General features: G+C 44.7%; 1 protein-coding gene across 4 annotated transcripts in view; it reads right to left on the bottom strand.

Moving 5' to 3' along the window:
• Positions 1-3,405: 3,405 nt before the first annotated feature.
• Positions 3,406-18,070, bottom strand: part of NUP93 (nucleoporin 93) — a 116,295-nt gene continuing 101,630 nt past the window's right edge. For 3 of the 4 annotated variants that reach the window (XM_030924876.1, XM_010365454.2, XM_030924878.1), the window contains 13 exons: positions 16,981-17,138; positions 15,679-15,844; positions 15,298-15,391; positions 14,277-14,468; positions 13,435-13,561; positions 13,247-13,319; positions 12,910-12,954; positions 11,299-11,415; positions 10,163-10,281; positions 8,819-8,936; positions 8,294-8,377; positions 6,364-6,492; positions 3,406-3,683 (listed from right to left, as the gene is read on the bottom strand). In XM_030924876.1, the coding sequence (XP_030780736.1) occupies positions 3,573-3,683; positions 6,364-6,492; positions 8,294-8,377; positions 8,819-8,936; positions 10,163-10,281; positions 11,299-11,415; positions 12,910-12,954; positions 13,247-13,319; positions 13,435-13,561; positions 14,277-14,468; positions 15,298-15,391; positions 15,679-15,844; positions 16,981-17,138 (1,533 nt within the window). In that variant the 3' untranslated portion in view covers positions 3,406-3,572. The remainder of the gene's footprint in view (positions 3,684-6,363; positions 6,493-8,293; positions 8,378-8,818; positions 8,937-10,162; positions 10,282-11,298; positions 11,416-12,909; positions 12,955-13,246; positions 13,320-13,434; positions 13,562-14,276; positions 14,469-15,297; positions 15,392-15,678; positions 15,845-16,980; positions 17,139-18,070) is intronic. The other variant, XM_030924877.1, reaches the window with a different exon arrangement.

Genomic DNA, 18,070 nt, shown 5'->3' with positions numbered 1-18,070 from the left:
GTGGCATGCTGGAAATTTGGCAAGTGATGTGAACTACCTAATGAACTAGACAAAAGTTCTGGTGCCTAATAGAGAAAAAGGATAGAAGAGATCCAGTCTAAAGCAGGAGGGTGTTGGCAGAGCTACATATGATTGCTAAATTTAGTATTAAGGGTTCTGGCTAGGTGCAGGCAAGGGTAAAAATCCAAAGAGAAAAATCACCCTCAGGTTTTTTTTCGGTCAGCAAATGCTGGACACTGTGGAAAAGTCTATAGTTCTTTGCTTTAAAGTTGCCTATTCTAGGATTTAAATGATGCATCAGAAGAGTAACAGTGGCTGCCAAATTGTCCTTAAGAGGCTCTAATTAGACTGTAAGTTCGCAGAGGACAGGAGCTGGGTCTGCATCCTGGCCCCAGTGTAAACGGGCGCTTCCTGCTCTTTGAGGAGGCCACCTGGCTCATGAGTTATTGATAAAGGCGAGGCATTTGTTGTGGCAGAGCTCACCAGTTTTGCTTCAGTTTTCCCTCTGAAGTTGGGGAGTCAAGGGTTTTTTTTGTTGTTGTGATTGTTAAGCCCAAAGAAGAGAATCTGTGAAATTAAATCTCTAGGCCTCTGAAAAGGATCCAGATCAAGTCAGTACTTTCCTTTGAGGGTTTCAGTGAGTTTATTATGAGCCATTCTGAGACAAGAACAAACCCTGACAGCCTCCAAGTGGCCCCAATTTCATTAGAAAGATTGAAATCTCACATCTGGAAGACAAGAGACGCCTAGTGCCACTTTCTCTTAGTCTCTCTGAGTAAATAGTGAAATCCTGGCCCAACATCTAAGGAAAGAGTTAGTTCTCTGAAAAAGTGAGCTGAAGATGAGTTCTTAAGCCAATAACCTGTCACAGGGTCATGACTTCTGGGCGTAAGCTGTAATCATGGATACATAACAACCTGATGTTGTGGCCTTGCAAATTCAGCTTGTTTCTCATCTCTGCACAATCCGAGGCCTGTGCCCAATCATAGAATCAGCTGGTAGGACAAGAACTGGGATTTGCTCCATTCGAGGCCTGGCCCTTCTGGTATGAACCTAGTTATCTTATTTCTCCTACAAATGTCTCTCTCAGCAAGTCCTCAACTGCCAACCAGTGACCACTTTTCTCCCAACTCACAGCTCCCCTAGCAGAGTAGCTCAAGGTCTGGCTGCTTTTCTCTCCCTTCTCATTTTAGGACTCATCTACAGGTCAAAGAACCTCATCCCCCAGATGCAGGGCTGGTGTGCAGTTCTCTCTGGGACAAGTAGAACTGCACAATGCAAGGAAAGGCAAATCCACGATTCTCATGGTATAGTGAAGAAGAGGTAAGCCAGGAGCAAACACATTAACAACTTGAGCCTTCTCATTTGTGGCATTGTTATATTTCTATCTGCAAGTAAAATCTAGCATTAGAAAAACAAAGCACTAACTCGCACTTTATGAAAAGTCCACAGAGTACTCTTATTTTTGAGACAGAGTCTCACTCTGTTGCTTAGGCTGGAGTGCAGTGGCATAATCTCGGCTTACTGCAACCTCCGCCTCTTGGGTTCAAGTGATTCTCCTGCTTCAGCCTCCCGAGGAGCTGGGATTACAGTGCCCGCCACCACACCCAGCTAATTTTTGTATTTTTAGTAGAGACGGGGTTTCCCCATGTTGGCCAGACTGGTCTTGAACTCCTGACCTCAAGCGAACAGCCTGCCTCGGCCTCCCAAAGTGCTGGGGTTACAGGCGTGAGCCACTGCACTTGGCCAGAGTACTCTTTTTTTATTTTTTTGAGATGGAGTTTCGCTCTTTCGCCCAGGATGGAATGCAGTGGCATAATCTCGGCTCACTGCAACCTTCGCCTCCCAGGTTCAAGCAAATCTCCTGTCTCAGCTTCCTGTGAAGCTGGGATTACAGGTGCCTGCCACCACGCCCAGCTAATTTTTGTATTTTTAGTAGAGATGAGGTTTCATAATGTTGGCCAGGCTGGTCTCGAACTCCTGACCTCAGGTGATCCACCTGCCTTGGCCTCCCAAAGTGCTAGGATTACAGGTATGAGCAATCCCACCTGGCCAGGAGTACTTTTTTAAAAAGCACTATTAAATCATTTGATTAGCTTAAATCAGCACATTTAAGCAGCACATTTAAGTTAAGCACATTAACTTGCTAAATCAAGTCCTCTAAAGGGGTCATGTTTCAAGACTTTCTAGTAAAGCTCAATTGAAGATAGGGTGACAAGATGGGACTAGAGGAGGAAGGCAGAACACAGCTCCACTGACCCTCAGGTTGCATCCTTCCTGGAACATGGAATCCTACCGATAAGCAGCAGTTAGTCCCATTATCTACAGATTATAGAAAAGGTAACAATTATTTTAACAACTGGGGGATGGTGGGGATGACCGCACCCTGTGACAAGACAGAAACTTCTCCTTACAAGCAAAGGCATCTTTGGGGACTCTTTGGGGATCTTAACATTCCGCTGGGAAAGAGTCTACCTCAGGGATCCATCCATCAAACCAGCAGAGCAGACCGCTGCCCAGTGTCTCAAGGCTCGTTGGCCCATTCAGGAACAAACATGACCTAATTTCCTCTCTGGTTTAGTTCAGGGCTTTGGGATTGTTGGTGGGGGAAACAGAGCAAATGATGGGTGACAACTACTGCTCAGGGAGCAAACACCCACAGTGCTAATGCCATGTGGTGGTCTGGATTCTGTACACTGCAGACTCAGCATGTGACCCATGAGCTTGCCTGGCCAATTACCTTCATGAGTAGGGAAGAGCGATGGGGGTCGTCTGAGCAGAGGAACTGACCACCAGAGAAGGGAAAGACAGGTTTAAACTTATTTCTAGGAGGGATGTGTACAAGCCTGAGCAGTCAACTCACAGTGGAGCAGTTACAGAGGAGTGCAGTGGCAAGGTTTACACCTTCCTCAAGTGCAAGTTGGGGCACCTGCAGCCTTCTTTCTTAAGGCTTTTTCTAGGTCTATGCTTTTATCTCCACTGGGATTGCAAGAGAACAGCAAACTGATGAATCCTGCAATCAGAGCTGATGATTTGGGGGATGGTCTTGGCCCATCTGGACTTAAGTCACATCCAAGAATAGGAGGACATGGAGTGCTTGGTATTTCACACACAAATCTTACATCTTCTAAGGCTGAGGTTGACTTTCACATTCAAATAAAAATGTGAAAATGAATCGTGACTCTGCTATATAGAATATTATATCTAAATAAAAGTAACTCCCAAAGGCTTTGTTTCCTGGCTCATTTTGGGTAAATTTTTAATTATTTAAGGTTAATTTAACCAAATAATGAATATCTACACAGCCTCTCATTCCCTGGCCCAAGAGCTAGTGACAGCATTTCCCATTACACAAATAAAAATGTAAACAAAATTTCAAAGGAAAAAAAAGAAAATAAAAGAATGTTGAAAAGAAATACAAATCAAAGAAATTTATTGGTGTTGACAAAAATACGTAATACAGAAACCAAAACAAAACACAACAGAAACAAAACCAGAAACCCCACCCTAGTGGGCCCATGTGCCTGATGTACTGACAGTGTGCCGACCCAGATGTCCCCAAAGCATGGCACTTAATTCATGAGGACCTCCATCTGCACCAGCCTCGCATTGGTGTCTCCAGATGTTCGGTAGGGTATCATTCCAGCAAAGGTAATCAGGGTTCGGGCTTGACTTCGGAGTTGCTGAGAGAAAAGGGAAGGAAGCAAAGGAAATTGGTTAACTTTTGAGTCAGGGCACTATTCCATGTTCTTCCATCCTCCACCCCGGGGTGTCAGGGACAGATCCCTGGTGGGTGGATGACAGTCGTACCCTCCTCTGTCGTATTCCTTCAGCATGACACAAAGTTAACAAAGCTCGTCCCCCGAGGCCCTGTTCCACAGGCATCCAAACCCATTTACTAAGCAAAAAGCAGATGGGTTTGCCAGGCAAGCCGCCTCGCCCCAACACATTTGGCTAACTTTTGACACAGCCCTGAGCTTCAGAACTGCCTGCTCCAATTTTCAGAGCCTCTCTCTCTGGCTGGTTTCTGTCCATCTGCTTTCACAGGGATCTGAGTCTCCACAGCCCCATGAAGCCCTTGTAACACCAGAGGCAAGGGCTGACTGTGCAGTCCCACGCCGGCTTTCTTCCTCCCATGCATCTTTCCTCTTCCTTCCTTTTGTTCCTCCTGTTTCTCCCTTCCTGACATACATGCTTAGCCCTTCTTTCCCCAGGCAATAGTATTTATGGAATTCCTGGATTGTTCCAGGAGGGAAAAAGGTGGCCCTACAAATTTAAACCAAATCTCGACTAGAACGGGAGAATCTACAAACACCTTTCTGGACTAGTAACAAGAATTTAAAGAAAAACTGAAGAGTCATCTACTAGGCTTACTTAAGGACCATGCCAGAAGAAAATTGAAAAGCAAATGCTTTTTACCTGATGTGTAAAACAAACTAGTGAGTGCATGTCCTTACTAATGTCCAAACAAAAAGAAATCTGACTTTGTGATAGGAATACCCATTGTATTTTCTTTAGAAGTGAATGAAAGTGCACGGGCTCTTTGAAATGAGCTCTAGGGATGTTCAAGTAAAAGGATTCACCCCCTTACTGGGCAGTATCTCACTTTAAACCATGAAACCAAGGACATCAGTGGGCTTGCAGACTTCCTGGGCACGCGACTTTTATATATAACGTTTTACTTAATCCTATTCGCCCCTACCTGTCAGAAAAAGAAAGAAAAAGGAGAGTGGTGGGCAAAAGGCAGGCAGGAGAATGATCTTCAGACATAGGACATGGCCTGCCAGGGACCAGCTCCTCTTAGTGGGCAAGCCTCCCTGAACTGTAAGTGGCACATAGGGCACCAAGAAGTATCCACCATCTCAATACTCACATTCACAAACATCACTGCACTGGGTTTCTATCATCAAAAAAGATTCCTGCCAAGTGGTAGGCACCATGAGCCCACCGGTGGCACATCTGGCATTTAGATTCCTATCTGTCCAGGGTAGGGAGAAGACCAGCAAATGCTCTGGTGCACACCTGGATGGGCTGACCACTTCAGTGGACCACTCTTGAGCACTGTTACCCACATTCCTAAAGGTGGAAATTTCCACCATCTTTCACTAAGCACAAGTTTTGTCAACAACAATGCCTGTGGGGTCACAGTGGAAAGAGCTCACAGACATCCTCAGAGGCAGAAGACAGAACAAGGCTTCTTGGCTGCCAAAACCAAGTCTGATGTTAGACACTGAGATCCTGAGAGTCTCATCAAAAATTAAGTGGAAATGTTAAAGGAAAGGTAATTTTAAAAAACACCATTGTGGGGCTGGGCACGGTGGCTCAGGCCTATAATCCTAGCACTTTGGGAGGCTGAGGTTGGGGGGGATCTCTTGAGCTCAGGAGTTCGAGACCAGTCTGGGCAACATGGCAAAACTCCATCTCTATATAAAGTACAAAACTCAGCTGGGTGTGGTGGTGCACACCTGGAGTCCCAGCTACTTGGGAGGGTGAGGTGGGAGGGTGGCTTGAGCCCAAGAGGTGGAGGCTGCAGTGAGCTGAGATCATGTCACTGCATTCCAGCTTGGGTGACAGAGCCAGGCCCTGCCTCAAAAAAAAAAAAAAAAAAAAAAAAAAAAGAAAAAAGAAAAAGAAAAGAAAGCACCATTGTACTATCCCCTTATGGTTTAATTGGGTCAAAAAATACCTTTGCTCTTTTTTTTGTAATCAGACAACATATGCTGTGAGCCCCAGGGTTCTAGCTACCTGGATTCCACTTGCCCCATGCACTGCCAGAGGTCCCACAGGCAGCAGAAAGGGCACAGGTGTCAGAGACCCAGCCTCCAGACATGGCCCCTTCACCTACCTGCCACCTGAGGGCAGTTGCTTCCCGAATCCACAGCTCAGTTTCCTCAGCTGTGAGAGGGGATAAGATGCTGTCCTAGTTACCTCTCTAGGGTCACTGTGAACACCGGTGACAGGAGAAATAAGGGTTCACATTAAATTAATGTGTTGATCAAAAATAAAGTATGGTTTTAATAAAAGTGTTCACTAATGAGCTAGGACTAACAAAATAAACTTATCTTTTAAAATGTGCAGGAAGTTCTTAAGGAGTCAACTAGAAATTAGCATTCTGTGTCATCTGTTAAAAGGTAAGATTTGCAGACTTAGCACATCTTTTTATTTTTTTAAGCTTGAGAAGAGCAGCAATCCCTTTAATGTCTGATTTCCTCTGGGAGCCCCCTAACACGAGATTTATCCAGCTGCCAGGTACTAAGGAGAAAGAGCAGTTTTGGGTCATGTGGTCTCTTAATAAGAGTGCAACGGATTCCAAACCAGAAAGGTGGTGCTCAGCAATGTTTCTCGTGAATGCTGGGATCTTACAGAGTCGCGGTCCTCGATGACTCTCTGGGGCCTGGATGACGAGGATGGACTTGTCCCCTTGAGCCTCTTAAACTGTGTGAACAAGATGTTCATGGTGGCAAGAAGCACTTCTGAGAGGTTGTGCCTGATCTACACAGAGAGAAAAATGGAGTAAAGAAAAAGAACCAAGCCTTTCGGGCCAACCACAGATAGAGGGAGGGTGGGCTGCTCCAGGCGGGCCTGGTCACATCACTCCTCACCATTACCAGGTGGAGAGCCACACAGTCACCCAAAAGGAGCTGATGGCACTGAAACATCAATTGTGAGAAAAAACCCCAAGCAATGCTGCTCAGGTCAGGTGGTTACTGTTTCTGCTCCTTTATGCTGTTTATGCTGTTTTTCCCTTAGTCAGGGGCAGCAAGCCAAAAAAAAAGCATGCTGACATCTGGTTAGCATTAGGCTTAGACTGGCCAGCAGATTGGATGCCAATACATAATTTGAATTTGAATGTCAGGAGGTACAGGTGCACATGCTACTTCTCCACAGTCCCTACCACTCCCCACTTTCTCAAACTCAGTGGGCTGTTTCCACTGGATCTGCATGGCCCTACCAGAGTCCTTGGGAGTGTCTACAAGGGCAGGCCCTGGAGTATTACTTTAATCTCTGATGCAATGAAGGATGTATTCAAGGAAAGGCTAGAAATAACAAAGGAGCAAGTGGCTAAGAGTAGAAACCACAGCAGGTATAAAGGGAAAGTCAGCAAGGGGTAAGACCTTCTGAACTGTGTGTACCACAGCAGTCAATATCCCTCTTCATGTGCAGAACTGGCCTTACTTCTTTCTCTAAAACAGAAACTTTTTTTCTTTTTTGAGACAAAGTCTCCCTCAATCACCCAGGCTGGAGTGAAGTGGCGCAGTCTCAGCTTACTGCAACCTCCGCCTCCTGGGTTTAAGCGATTCTCATGCCTCCGCCTCCTGAATAGCTGGGACTACAGGCATGCACCACCATGTCCGGCTAATTGTTATATTTTTTAGTAGAGACGGGATTTTACCAAGTTGGCCAGGCTGGTCTCGAACTCCTGACCTCAGGTGATCCATCTGCCTCAGCCTCCCAAAATGTTGGGATTATAGGCGTGAGCCATCGCACCTGGCCGGAGACATTTTATAAAAGGCATCTGCTCAATGAGGAATAATTTTAAACTGAAAGACCACTAGTGACATCCCAGAGCCAGGCAGTTGGTTCTAGCATAGTGTTGAGAGCTGAGTTGAGTGTTTGTAGTTCTAGAGATGAATTTACCTGGGCCACACACTGGAATGACTGGGAGAGGTCTGGGCTGCAGCAGTCAGGGAAACCAGAATCTCTGGGGTCTGGGCATGAGAGTTCTTAGAAACTCTCCTAGAGATGCCAGTATGCAGCCCAGCTGAGCACCCTGGGCTAGATGTTGGCAATATGCTAGAAACCCGACAGACAGACAGCGGCTCTGGGGCTTATGGGGTGATAGCTTAGTCCACAGTCACTGCATTTGCTTCTTTAGACAAAACAGATCAGGGAGGGCAAGGGTGGCAGTGCATCATGATGTGTTTCATGTACCCAATGGAACTACTTAAAGATGATCAGAGTTAAGCACCAAAATACCCTCTAGTACAAATGGATAATAGAAGAATTAAATCAGACGTCACAGGATCAACCAGAAACCTGTTTCTCCCAAGAACATGTCAATCACTGAAATGACTGTATTTTCTCAATCAGGAATTCAGACAATAATCTGATGGGGATGTATGCACTCACAGAAAAGCCAGGCCAAGGTATCTGAAAGGGAACCACACTGGAAAACTCAGTCTGGATAGTTACTGTAACTAGAACTCTTAAAGCTATTAGGTACAGGAAAAGAAAAAGCTTTTGGTGGAAGTGGGGAAAAAGGAATTCCATAACTCAGGAAGAAGGAACTTACTTCATCACTGAAATTTCTGAAGGCAGCCACTCTCTCTTCCACACTTTCCTGATTCAGGGGCACCAGCTTCAAGCGCTCAATTATCTGTTTAAAACAACCACCAGCCCCATGTAAGACAACCATCACAGTCATTTCATCTCTCTACATGTAAAGTCGCACCCTCACATACTCCAAAGGGCTTCTTCATAGAAAACACCATTCTCCCTTGTGTACACACAAAGGCTTTGATTCTAACTAGCCAACTTAATTCTTATCCTCATTTTCTGACACATTTTTTAAAATTCAGAGATTTCAAATTACTTTGAGAAATGTATCTGTTTTCAGATTAAAGGGGAAAGGAATAGGGGGATAAAAAAAAAAAAGCAACACAGGAAATCCTTTTAAGTCCCAGGATTATACTTGTCCTTCTTCATTTAACAAACATACTGGCAACAGCTCCTTTGTTTTAAGTAAATTCCATGCAGTGTTTTGAATTTTCAAGGGTGTACATTAACCTGCACTTCAAACACCTTTCCTGAAACTTACATCAAAAGCTCTATCAATATGACCACTATGATACTCGTCAAAAAAGGTGATCAAGTCCAAAAGAAGATAGAACGTGGAGTCCACAAATTTATTTGCGCTTATTCCTTGAGCCCTATACCTGAAAGACAAAAATGGGGTGGGGGGAGTGAGAGTGTATTAGGAATTTCTGTGTAATCCGTAACTGTGGGATAGCATTTAAAAAGACAGTAGGGTGTGGTTCATGCGGCTCATGCCTGTAATCTCAGCTACATGGGAGGCTGGGGCGGAAGGACTGCTTGAGGCCAGGAGTCAGAGACCAGACTAGACACACAGCGAGACCCCATCTCCACAAAATATTAAAATATTAGCCAGGTGTGGTGGTACATGCCTGTAGTTCTAGCTCCTTAGGAGGCTGAGGTGGGAGGATTGCTTGATCCCAGGAGTTCGAGGTTACAGTGAGCTATGACTGCACCACTGCACTCCACTCCAGCCTAGGTGACAGAGGGAGACCCTGTCTCAACATACAAAAAATATATAAAAAGCATCAAAAACTCTTAAGCTCTCTGGGTGAAGTTAATTAAAGAGTGTAAAATGGTGTTTATTTTGAAACAGCCAAGCACTGATAGTGGATTTGGTATGAATCCACCTACAGGTACTCCACATGGAGCGTGGTTCTCCAGCCTTGACCATCATCTCAGCATCCAATCTTCATGAAAGGTGGGAGGTCCTGACGCGCAAAAAAGTGAGTGGCCATCATTAGGGATTGTTTGCTAGGTGGAGATATCTCATTTACCAAAGAATGCTCTATTGTGTTACCCCGGGAAAGCACTCCAAACCCAGTTTTCTCTGGGTCATTTTATTAGCAATATCTATAGATAGCACAAAAAGTAATGTTGTTAGCCTCAGCCTGGGACTTAAACTAGTTAAAAGTCTGATAATTCAGTTAACTCACTGGGGATCCAGGTTGTCTGAAACACTGGCCACGACACCTCTAAGAATCTCCCCCATCCAACCATCACTAGCTTGGGTCTTGAATGCCTTTGAGAGGGCTGATGAAAGTATACAACAGTATATAGGTGAGCATAATGCCTAGAATTAAACTTCATGTGCATGATTAAAATACAGAGATGCCCTTTCATACCCATTTCTTTGGCAAAAATGTTAAGTTTGATAGTACCAAGTGCTAGTTCTGATGTGGGGACAAAGGAACTCACGCAGTACTGATGGCATGGTGAGTTAGAAGAACCACTTTGGAAAGCTGTCTGCTGTTACCTAGTAAAGCTGAACACGCATTTGGGTGGGCAAAGGTGTCCTGGCACTGGCAGTGGCACCCTCAGGGTCCCATGGAGCCAGCTCCTGGCTTACCGTTCGGCAATGGAGAGTGCCATGTTCTTCAGCCTCTCCTTGTTGGACTGCGGGGCACTGATCTGGGGGACGACAGGGCTCAGCAGTTTGTTCATCAGTTCCAGTACCTTGTCAGCATTCTGCTCAAGTTTTTAAAATTAAGGAAGCAATCAATAAAATAATCAATAAAAGGAACAACTATATAATGCCTCCTACCCACCAAAGAGAATATTCTGGGGTGATGGATGGAAATGTTTGGTATCTTGATCTGGATGGTGTTACAAAGATATATACCTATGCACAATTCGTCAAGCTGTACATATAATTATTGCACATTTTTCTACATCTTAATTATACCTCAATCAAAGCATTTTTTACCACCTCCCAGGTTCAAGTGATTCTCGTGCCTCAGCCTCCTGAGTAGCTGGGATTACAGGCATGCATTACCATGCCTGGCTAATTTTTATATTTTCAGTAGAGACGGGGTTTTGCCATGTTGGCCAGGCTAGTCTTAAACTCCTGGCCTCAAGTGATGTGCCCGCCTTGGCCTCCCAAAGTACTGGGATTACAGGTGTGAGCCCCTGCACTTGGCCTATAGCTGTTTTTTTGGTCTACTTTTCTCAGCTGATAAAGGAGAGAATGTAATCTTGTTTAGGTCATAGAATCCTTAGCAGCTACCATATGTTCTTAGTCATCATTTGTTCTTAGGTAGAAACATGTATTCTAGTCGTCTCAAAATGCCCAGCTGTGGTCTTATTTTCTTTCACTCCTTCCTGCACACTGATGTGGTCTTATTTTCTAACACTACTGTTCCCCAGTGTGTCTGTGGCTGCCAGGGTCAGCATAATGCCATTTTCAACAGTGGCTTCACCATGGAAATGTGATGGATGCTAATTCTGCTGCCAAGTGAGACAATAGTTCAATGCCTGCAGGACATCCTTTCAATATGTTGTTTGGTCAGAAAAATCTTATGGGAAGAAATACAGCTGTAAAATGGGAATTCTGTCCTGACTGGACCATTAATTATCTAAGCACTAGAGCAAACGCCTCTACAGGGAGGGTGCTACAACAACGGCACTGTCGAAGTGGCTGCACATTTAATGCTGAAAGGCCGGCAGACCTGTGAAGTGCAGAAGAAGGAAGCGGGCACACTTTACCTTGGCAAGGTCATACAGCTTTGCTGCCTCTTCAAACAGTCCTTTATTTTCTGCCACGGAAGCAACTTTGTTGATAATAGGCTTTGTGTCACTAGTAAACTTATCTATGACTCCAGGCTGACAAGACAAATTATGGAGGGGGAGGAAGAGACAGACGGGTGCACAGAGCTATTATTTTAAAAACAGAGAAGCAATTAGGACCCAAAAAATACTTCAAGTGAAATTGCTTGTCCTGGGCAATGCATGTACTTCATCAGCCAGACTCTGGCTTTCTTGAAGATATAAAGTCCTATTAAAACTATAAAAGAGACCAAGAAAACCACACATGAAAGGGCAGACTTACTAGAAGCACAGAGGAGTCAGCAGTAAGACATCTGTGCTTTCTAATTTTCCAAAATGACCCAGAGAGTCAGTGAAATCAATGATTTTAAGTTTGCTGATGAGTAGGAACTACAGAGAAAAAGCAGGAGGCTTAGAGAAAATATCTGAAAGATTTTGGATTTGCTTTCTAAGACAGATGGCAAAAGGAACTCAGTGCTGAAAAAACACATGGCAAGTGGTAACAGGACATTTCTTTAAAAAAAATCACCGTCACCACTCAACAGCAACTAAATGCTCAGGAGAGCATGAGAGAGGTCTTAGGTACCCTGGGAGAATGAAGGCAAGTGCATAATATCTCTGCCTGGCCATTCTGCTTCTCCACCGGCACTGGACTCTCAGGGCTGGACCAGGTCGAGGTGACGTGCCCTGCCACTCGGGAGGCAGGAGAGGATAAGGTCTTATCTATGTTTCCAGCTTTGTCAACTCACACACACTGGGAGCCTCCTGGCCCCAGTACAGCCTGTTAAAGAAGAAACTATGTAAAGCACTCAGTACCATGCCTGGTGATTGTCATCGCCCAATAGCCAAGGCCACTGTCATCAGCACTGTCACTTGCCTTTCTTCTGAGGCAGATGCTGTGAGCAGTGTGAGCTCATCATCTACAGATTGCTGGGTCCAAACCACTCATTTTTACAAATGAGAAAAGTCAGTCCCTGAGGGGGCAAGTGACTTTCCAAAGGCCACAGGGAGATTCAGGGCCAGGACTGGTCTCTGACAACAGGATCTCTGACCCTCCTGCCATGACAACCAATGGGCATAGTGAGTCCTGAAATCCCTCAGGCCTTCCAGGAGTATTTCCAGGGTCACTGTGGAGTTCAAAGCCCTTGGAAACTGCATTTTGAAGGAGGTCAAGTGCACGTCTAACTTTTCCATCTTGGGAGAATGGGTGCAGTAATCAATTTCTTTTTCTTGCATGTTTTCTGAGCCAAGAATGGCAGAAATGTATAGCATTCTCAGCTCAAAAAATGACAGGCATGAACAAATGAATATTCTGAACATAATAAAAAAGCTTTGTAATCACAAATTAACATATTTTAAGGAGATATAAAGTGTGTGTAAAACCAAGGTCATCGTCTGGGCCCATAATTTTCATTCCATTTTTTAAATTAAGCAACTCTGTTCAGATTTGCATCTTTAGTACCTTGAATCTTAAAATCTAAGTGTATTCTTTTGATATTTATAAATCCCCAACAGCTAACAAACATTTCTCTAAGGATGCATTTAACTCACCTTTCTACTTCCGTCATTCTCTAGTTTCCCAAGAATCATATCGAACTGTGGAAGGAAAAAAGTTTACTCAAATTATTGGACAAAGATATAAACATAATCCGTAAGTCTTTAGAGAAAAAAGAGAGGAATCAAATGGGATGAATGGGATAAGTCTCACGCAAACTAAAAATCAGTGTGACTAAAATAAATATTTTCATTGTTAGAAACCAAAGAAACTCTAAAAACTCCCTAGGCCTTATCCACCACAACCATATTGAAGTAAACATGCAGTACGGAATGAACACGGGAACATGCACACTGAAAACCATGGGGAGGAGAGAAAAGGAAACCCACTCACCTCTCGGCTTTCAATCACAAGCTCACTCACACAGCGCAGAAACATGTTTTCTCCTTGACTATCTTTCTCATCCCTGTAAGGGAAAAAAACAACTCAGTTTCTAGTCTGGACATGAGGTCTCTAACAGTCATTCTCAGAATGGCAGAAATCGAAACTAGCTGAAGTAAATGGTCAAAAGCAAACGTTACCTGAGGAAATAGAAGTACTGGAGGGCCTCCCTTGGGTCCGTGGACTCAAACTTCCGGGTGTACAGCATGAGGAGCCGCACAAAGTTCAGCCGCCGCATGCAAGGAGGGTCACCAGGCTCATGGCTGACTGCATCGTGGGGGTTAGAATGGGTCACAACCACACTGCTCCTCTGACCCTTGCAACCCAGAAACTATGGAAGCTGAATCCACAGACCCAGCAGCATCTACTCCTGCAGCCCAGTCAATGTTTGCCAATATAAGCTTTGGCCAGTCCCTTTTACCACCCTATCTTCAATTTGTCCCCAGGCCCAGTGTGAAGAAAACAGCACTTTGCCGTAAATTACTAATATGTTGGTCTCTGAATGAAAAGATAATCCAACTGACCATTATGGCACATGCTCTGGGATGACTTTGCTACACCAATAAGGAACCCGCAGCCATTCATCCACATTTACTTCCTCTCTCTCCCCTGACTCTCATCCTAGTCTGGTATGCATATGCCTGACTGGGGTTTCCAATGTCATTAAAGCCAGGGCCCTAATGGGAATCAGACCCATAACTCTAGGGGCTGCTTCTTCACCATTTTCCAGGCAATCAGACTGGCCACAAAGCTAGCACTTTGAACAGAACTTTATATACTTAACTTCCAAGGGAATACTAATGCTGGCGGGGGGAAGCAAGAACCCTAACACTAATCATCTAAAAAGCTCAACTGTCCACATGCTCTAAAATGACTGGTACCCTTTGCTCAAATCCTTATTGGTTGTGGTTTTGTGGCCACCGTCGCCCAAAGAGGGACATGCTGTGGTTACGTTACTGTCAACCCAATGCCAAATACTCACGGAGCTGAGCACTCTGTCCGGAGGACTTTAAAAGCAACTTCAGCTCAAACAGCACCAGTGCTACATGGACAGCATGGCAGCGCAGCCGCTCCATGCGGAAAAGAAAGGCAATTGCTGCTTCAAACTGCGCTGTCAGGAACAGGACTTGGAAGTAGAGGAAGGGTTGCTGGTTCACTGTAAAGTGGGACTCGCCTGGGAGAGAGGAGAGGAGAGGAGATAAAACCAACTCAGAAAGAAGGTGCTCACTGGTGGCCCAACCCCCAGGCAGCAGCCTGTGAGCCCACAGGACTAGATGGGCAGGAAGAAAGCACCAGCATGAGCCTGAATTGATCAAGGCGGCCCTGAATACACTAAGCTGCCATGTGAAATGTGACCTGGCTCCTCCATCTTCTCTAGACCTCAAAACATTACTGGAAATTTGACTGTGCTGTAAAACTCCAACTGCTTGCATTAGGTGGGAGAGAAACAGAGTTAAGGATCTTAAAATGGACCACAGAGAGTGTCCATCTCCTTTACCCTGTTAAGTCACTCAAGGAAAGAAATGAAGATTTCAAAGGAGTTTCAGTTTACTCATAGTCACAGAAATTGGAATGCAACAACTGGTAACCATTATTTGGAATCTTCTTTTCTTCTCAGTTTTTAAAAAATAGGGGGGAAGAAAGAAGAAAGGCTATTTCTGTCTCTCTCCTTTGTGCTCAGATCTAGTGACTGGTAAGACCTAACTAGGAAGCAACAGCTAAGTCTTCTTTGTCTCTCCCTGAGCATATGTCTACTAGAATAGTTCAAAGAATTAGAGAAAAGAGATTATTGTGTATGACCATATAAGTTTTATGCATTACTTAAGGCCACATGCTCTTTATTTGAATTTGGAATGGTAGTTTTGCTGTTTTGCCTTGACAATCTATAGGAGTTTTGAAAGACAGACAAAAGTTCAGAGATGAAAAATTTTCCCAGAGGAAAACTGAGGTAGTCACCTTAAACAGACAAGAGAAGGGAAAAGTGGTTATGTCCAGGATCTTACCGTAGTCTTCCAACAACTGTTTCTGGAACTGTGAGAGAGTCAGCCTGTCTTGTGGGGAGCTGGTGCCATCGTCGTCAAAACACACTTGGTTCAACTAAATCCCCAAGAGAAACACATGCATTAGTACAAACTACACCGTGAGCCACACGCACAGAGTTGTAGCTGTTCAGCAGCCATGCTCAATGATGTCAGCTGGAAGCTGTGTTCAAGGCTATGGTTATGAGCTGGGAATTACCCAATAAAAAATGGGGACAGGAGACGAGGAACCCGCTGGTCCTGATCACCTTACTGGCATCATACATTACGCAGGTAAAATCTTTCTGGGGACATGAGCACAGAAAAGGGGTAAAGCCCTGTGTGGGCAGAGGAAACCGTGCCTACCTTCAGCCACAGGTAATCCTCAGTTTTGTCTGCCACTTCACTCTGGTTGTCGGTGACGTCACATCTGCCAATGATACAGTACACGGCCCGCTTGTAGGGATCTGTATTGTTCCTGAGGGCCCTGCGGTAATGCAGCCGGAGCTTGTTTTCTGTAGCTGGGGACAATCTACAGACATAAAGGAACAGACAGATACACACTCAATAAAGATCCTCAAGTGCATCTGAAAGCGTCCCAAGTCCCAAACACATAACAGCAGGGAAGCCTTCCTTCATTGGGGTAAGAGAGACTGTCTTTGCCCTATCCCCTCCCCTCAGCACCATCACTTTAACCTGACTTGCAACTACCAGCACCTGCATCTATTGACCTGCCAGTTTTCTATTTGCTAAGGCCTTCATGGACAGGTCAGAAATGCCAGGGAATTAGAACACCATTCCACACCCCAGCAGCACTCAAGCAGTGACGGACAGGAGTGAATCCTTCCCTTAACTGCCTTAGCTCCTCTGTGGCCTCCACACTCCCTTATTCATGTGAGATCACCTCCTAAAAAAACAACTTGCACTCAAATCTCCTTCTGGGGGAACCTTAAGACATTAACCCTACTTTAAATTCTAATATGAGCAAGACAGGGGCTTGTGGTTTGAGGCAATCTCTTGACACGACATTATTAAGGCTGCCAAGAAAAGTATCCTAGTTTTTCACAAGTACAACTACAGTAACCACCATTTCTTCTACATACATGTACATATATATAATAACCTCAGTTTGAGTATGAACTTAAGTCCAATTACATTAGCAAAATCCAAGGAAAATTAATGCTTAGCAGTTCCTTAATGCAAGAGAACGTAAAGACTTAATGAATTAATGATTATATTTCAATTTTACTAACTTCTAATTCTAGCCTTTAAGCTACGAAGTACATGACAACATATTTCCATACTGGAAGCACTAAGTGTTAACAAATGCAACTTTTAAAAAGTCCCATTTTATACAGCATCCTTGATGTGCCTTAGATTTACAGAATAACTCACATCATGCTCCTGAGCCAGCCCCTCCCTTGTAGGAACAGGAAAATTCCCAAACACAGATGCATGCATGCCTAGACATCAGGGTCAGAATGGGGCATTCTTCTAATCCTTTCACTCTTTATTCCAAAGAAAGTTCTATTTGCTTTCAAAACCTCCTTTTTCCCCCAAGCAGAAACTTGTTTTGGACCCATCCAGGGAAAAGAGAATAACGACAGTGAAGGTCACCCCTTTGATTCTGCACGGCTACCACTGGGCGTGCCACCTCATTCACCATACCTTCTGTCCTTGCTGTTCATGTACTCCTGGAACCAGGTTTTAAACTCTCCCAGCTGGTGCTGGGCTCGATTAACTACCTGTGAAGCGGCAAGCAGGTCTCCACAGCGCATGCAGTAGTAAATTAGTGCCCACACAGGATGGCCTTCCACCTCTCCATCCTAAAAGAGGAACAGTAAGTGCTCAAAATAAACAAGAAAAAGCTGAGCTGACTGCTTTCATATGTGCTAAAACCAAGCTAAGCCCCTCTCCTTAAAATAAGTCACTTAATCTTTATAACAGCTCCCTGCGGTGAGAACCATCAACAGCCTTTTCCTCCCTGTTTTACAAACAAGGAAACTGAGGCATGGAAGCGTTAAGTCATCTGTCCAAGTAAGCTGTTAAGTAACAATATGGCTCCAGAGCTTTTCCTCTGAAGCGCTATGTACCCCACCTGATCCAAAGTCACCCTGTGGTTTTTCCATGGAATCCCGGGGCCCACAGTAACTGGGTGATGTTCTTTTGTGATAACATATACACATGCACTCCTACAACCCCCACAAAGCAAGGGCTAAAGATGTCACTGACCAGTAAGAGACTACCCTTATAGTACTCAAGTTTATAAAACGTCATAAACATTTTACTCAGTATCTTGGTGCCAGGTACTGCTGGGCACTGGGGGATCTGAGAGACAGCTCTGTTCCCACTCTCCGAATACTACAGCCTATTTATCCCAACTCTGGTTTTGCCATTTGTCTGCACAGCGGCCTGCACTTACGTTTCTCTCTTTGCTTTTCTTCAACTCCTCCAGAAGTAGGCCTCAGGCCTCCTTTCTTGGCACTTCCACCCTTCCCTCAGCAGGACTCTTTCTAAAACCCAGATCTGAACTTGCCCACTTAAACCCCTTCGAGTTGTTTAAGTCTAAAGTGCTGGGCCTGGTACTTAAGGCCTTCACTAGTAGGCCCCAAGCTTGCCAAGCCCTACTGTGCACCCAGTCCTCCAGATACTCTCTCCTGCCTCCATGCATCTGTGCATGTGTTACCTCCTCCTGGTACACTCTTTTCCAAAACTTCAGGTTGGTGAACTCCTATTCTTTAAGAGCAAGTGAGAATCT

Source organism: Rhinopithecus roxellana, chromosome 20 (assembly GCF_007565055.1).
Source record: "Rhinopithecus roxellana isolate Shanxi Qingling chromosome 20, ASM756505v1, whole genome shotgun sequence".
Classification (NCBI taxonomy): Eukaryota; Metazoa; Chordata; class Mammalia; order Primates; family Cercopithecidae; genus Rhinopithecus; species Rhinopithecus roxellana.
This window is presented reverse-complemented; position numbering and strand designations above follow the sequence as displayed.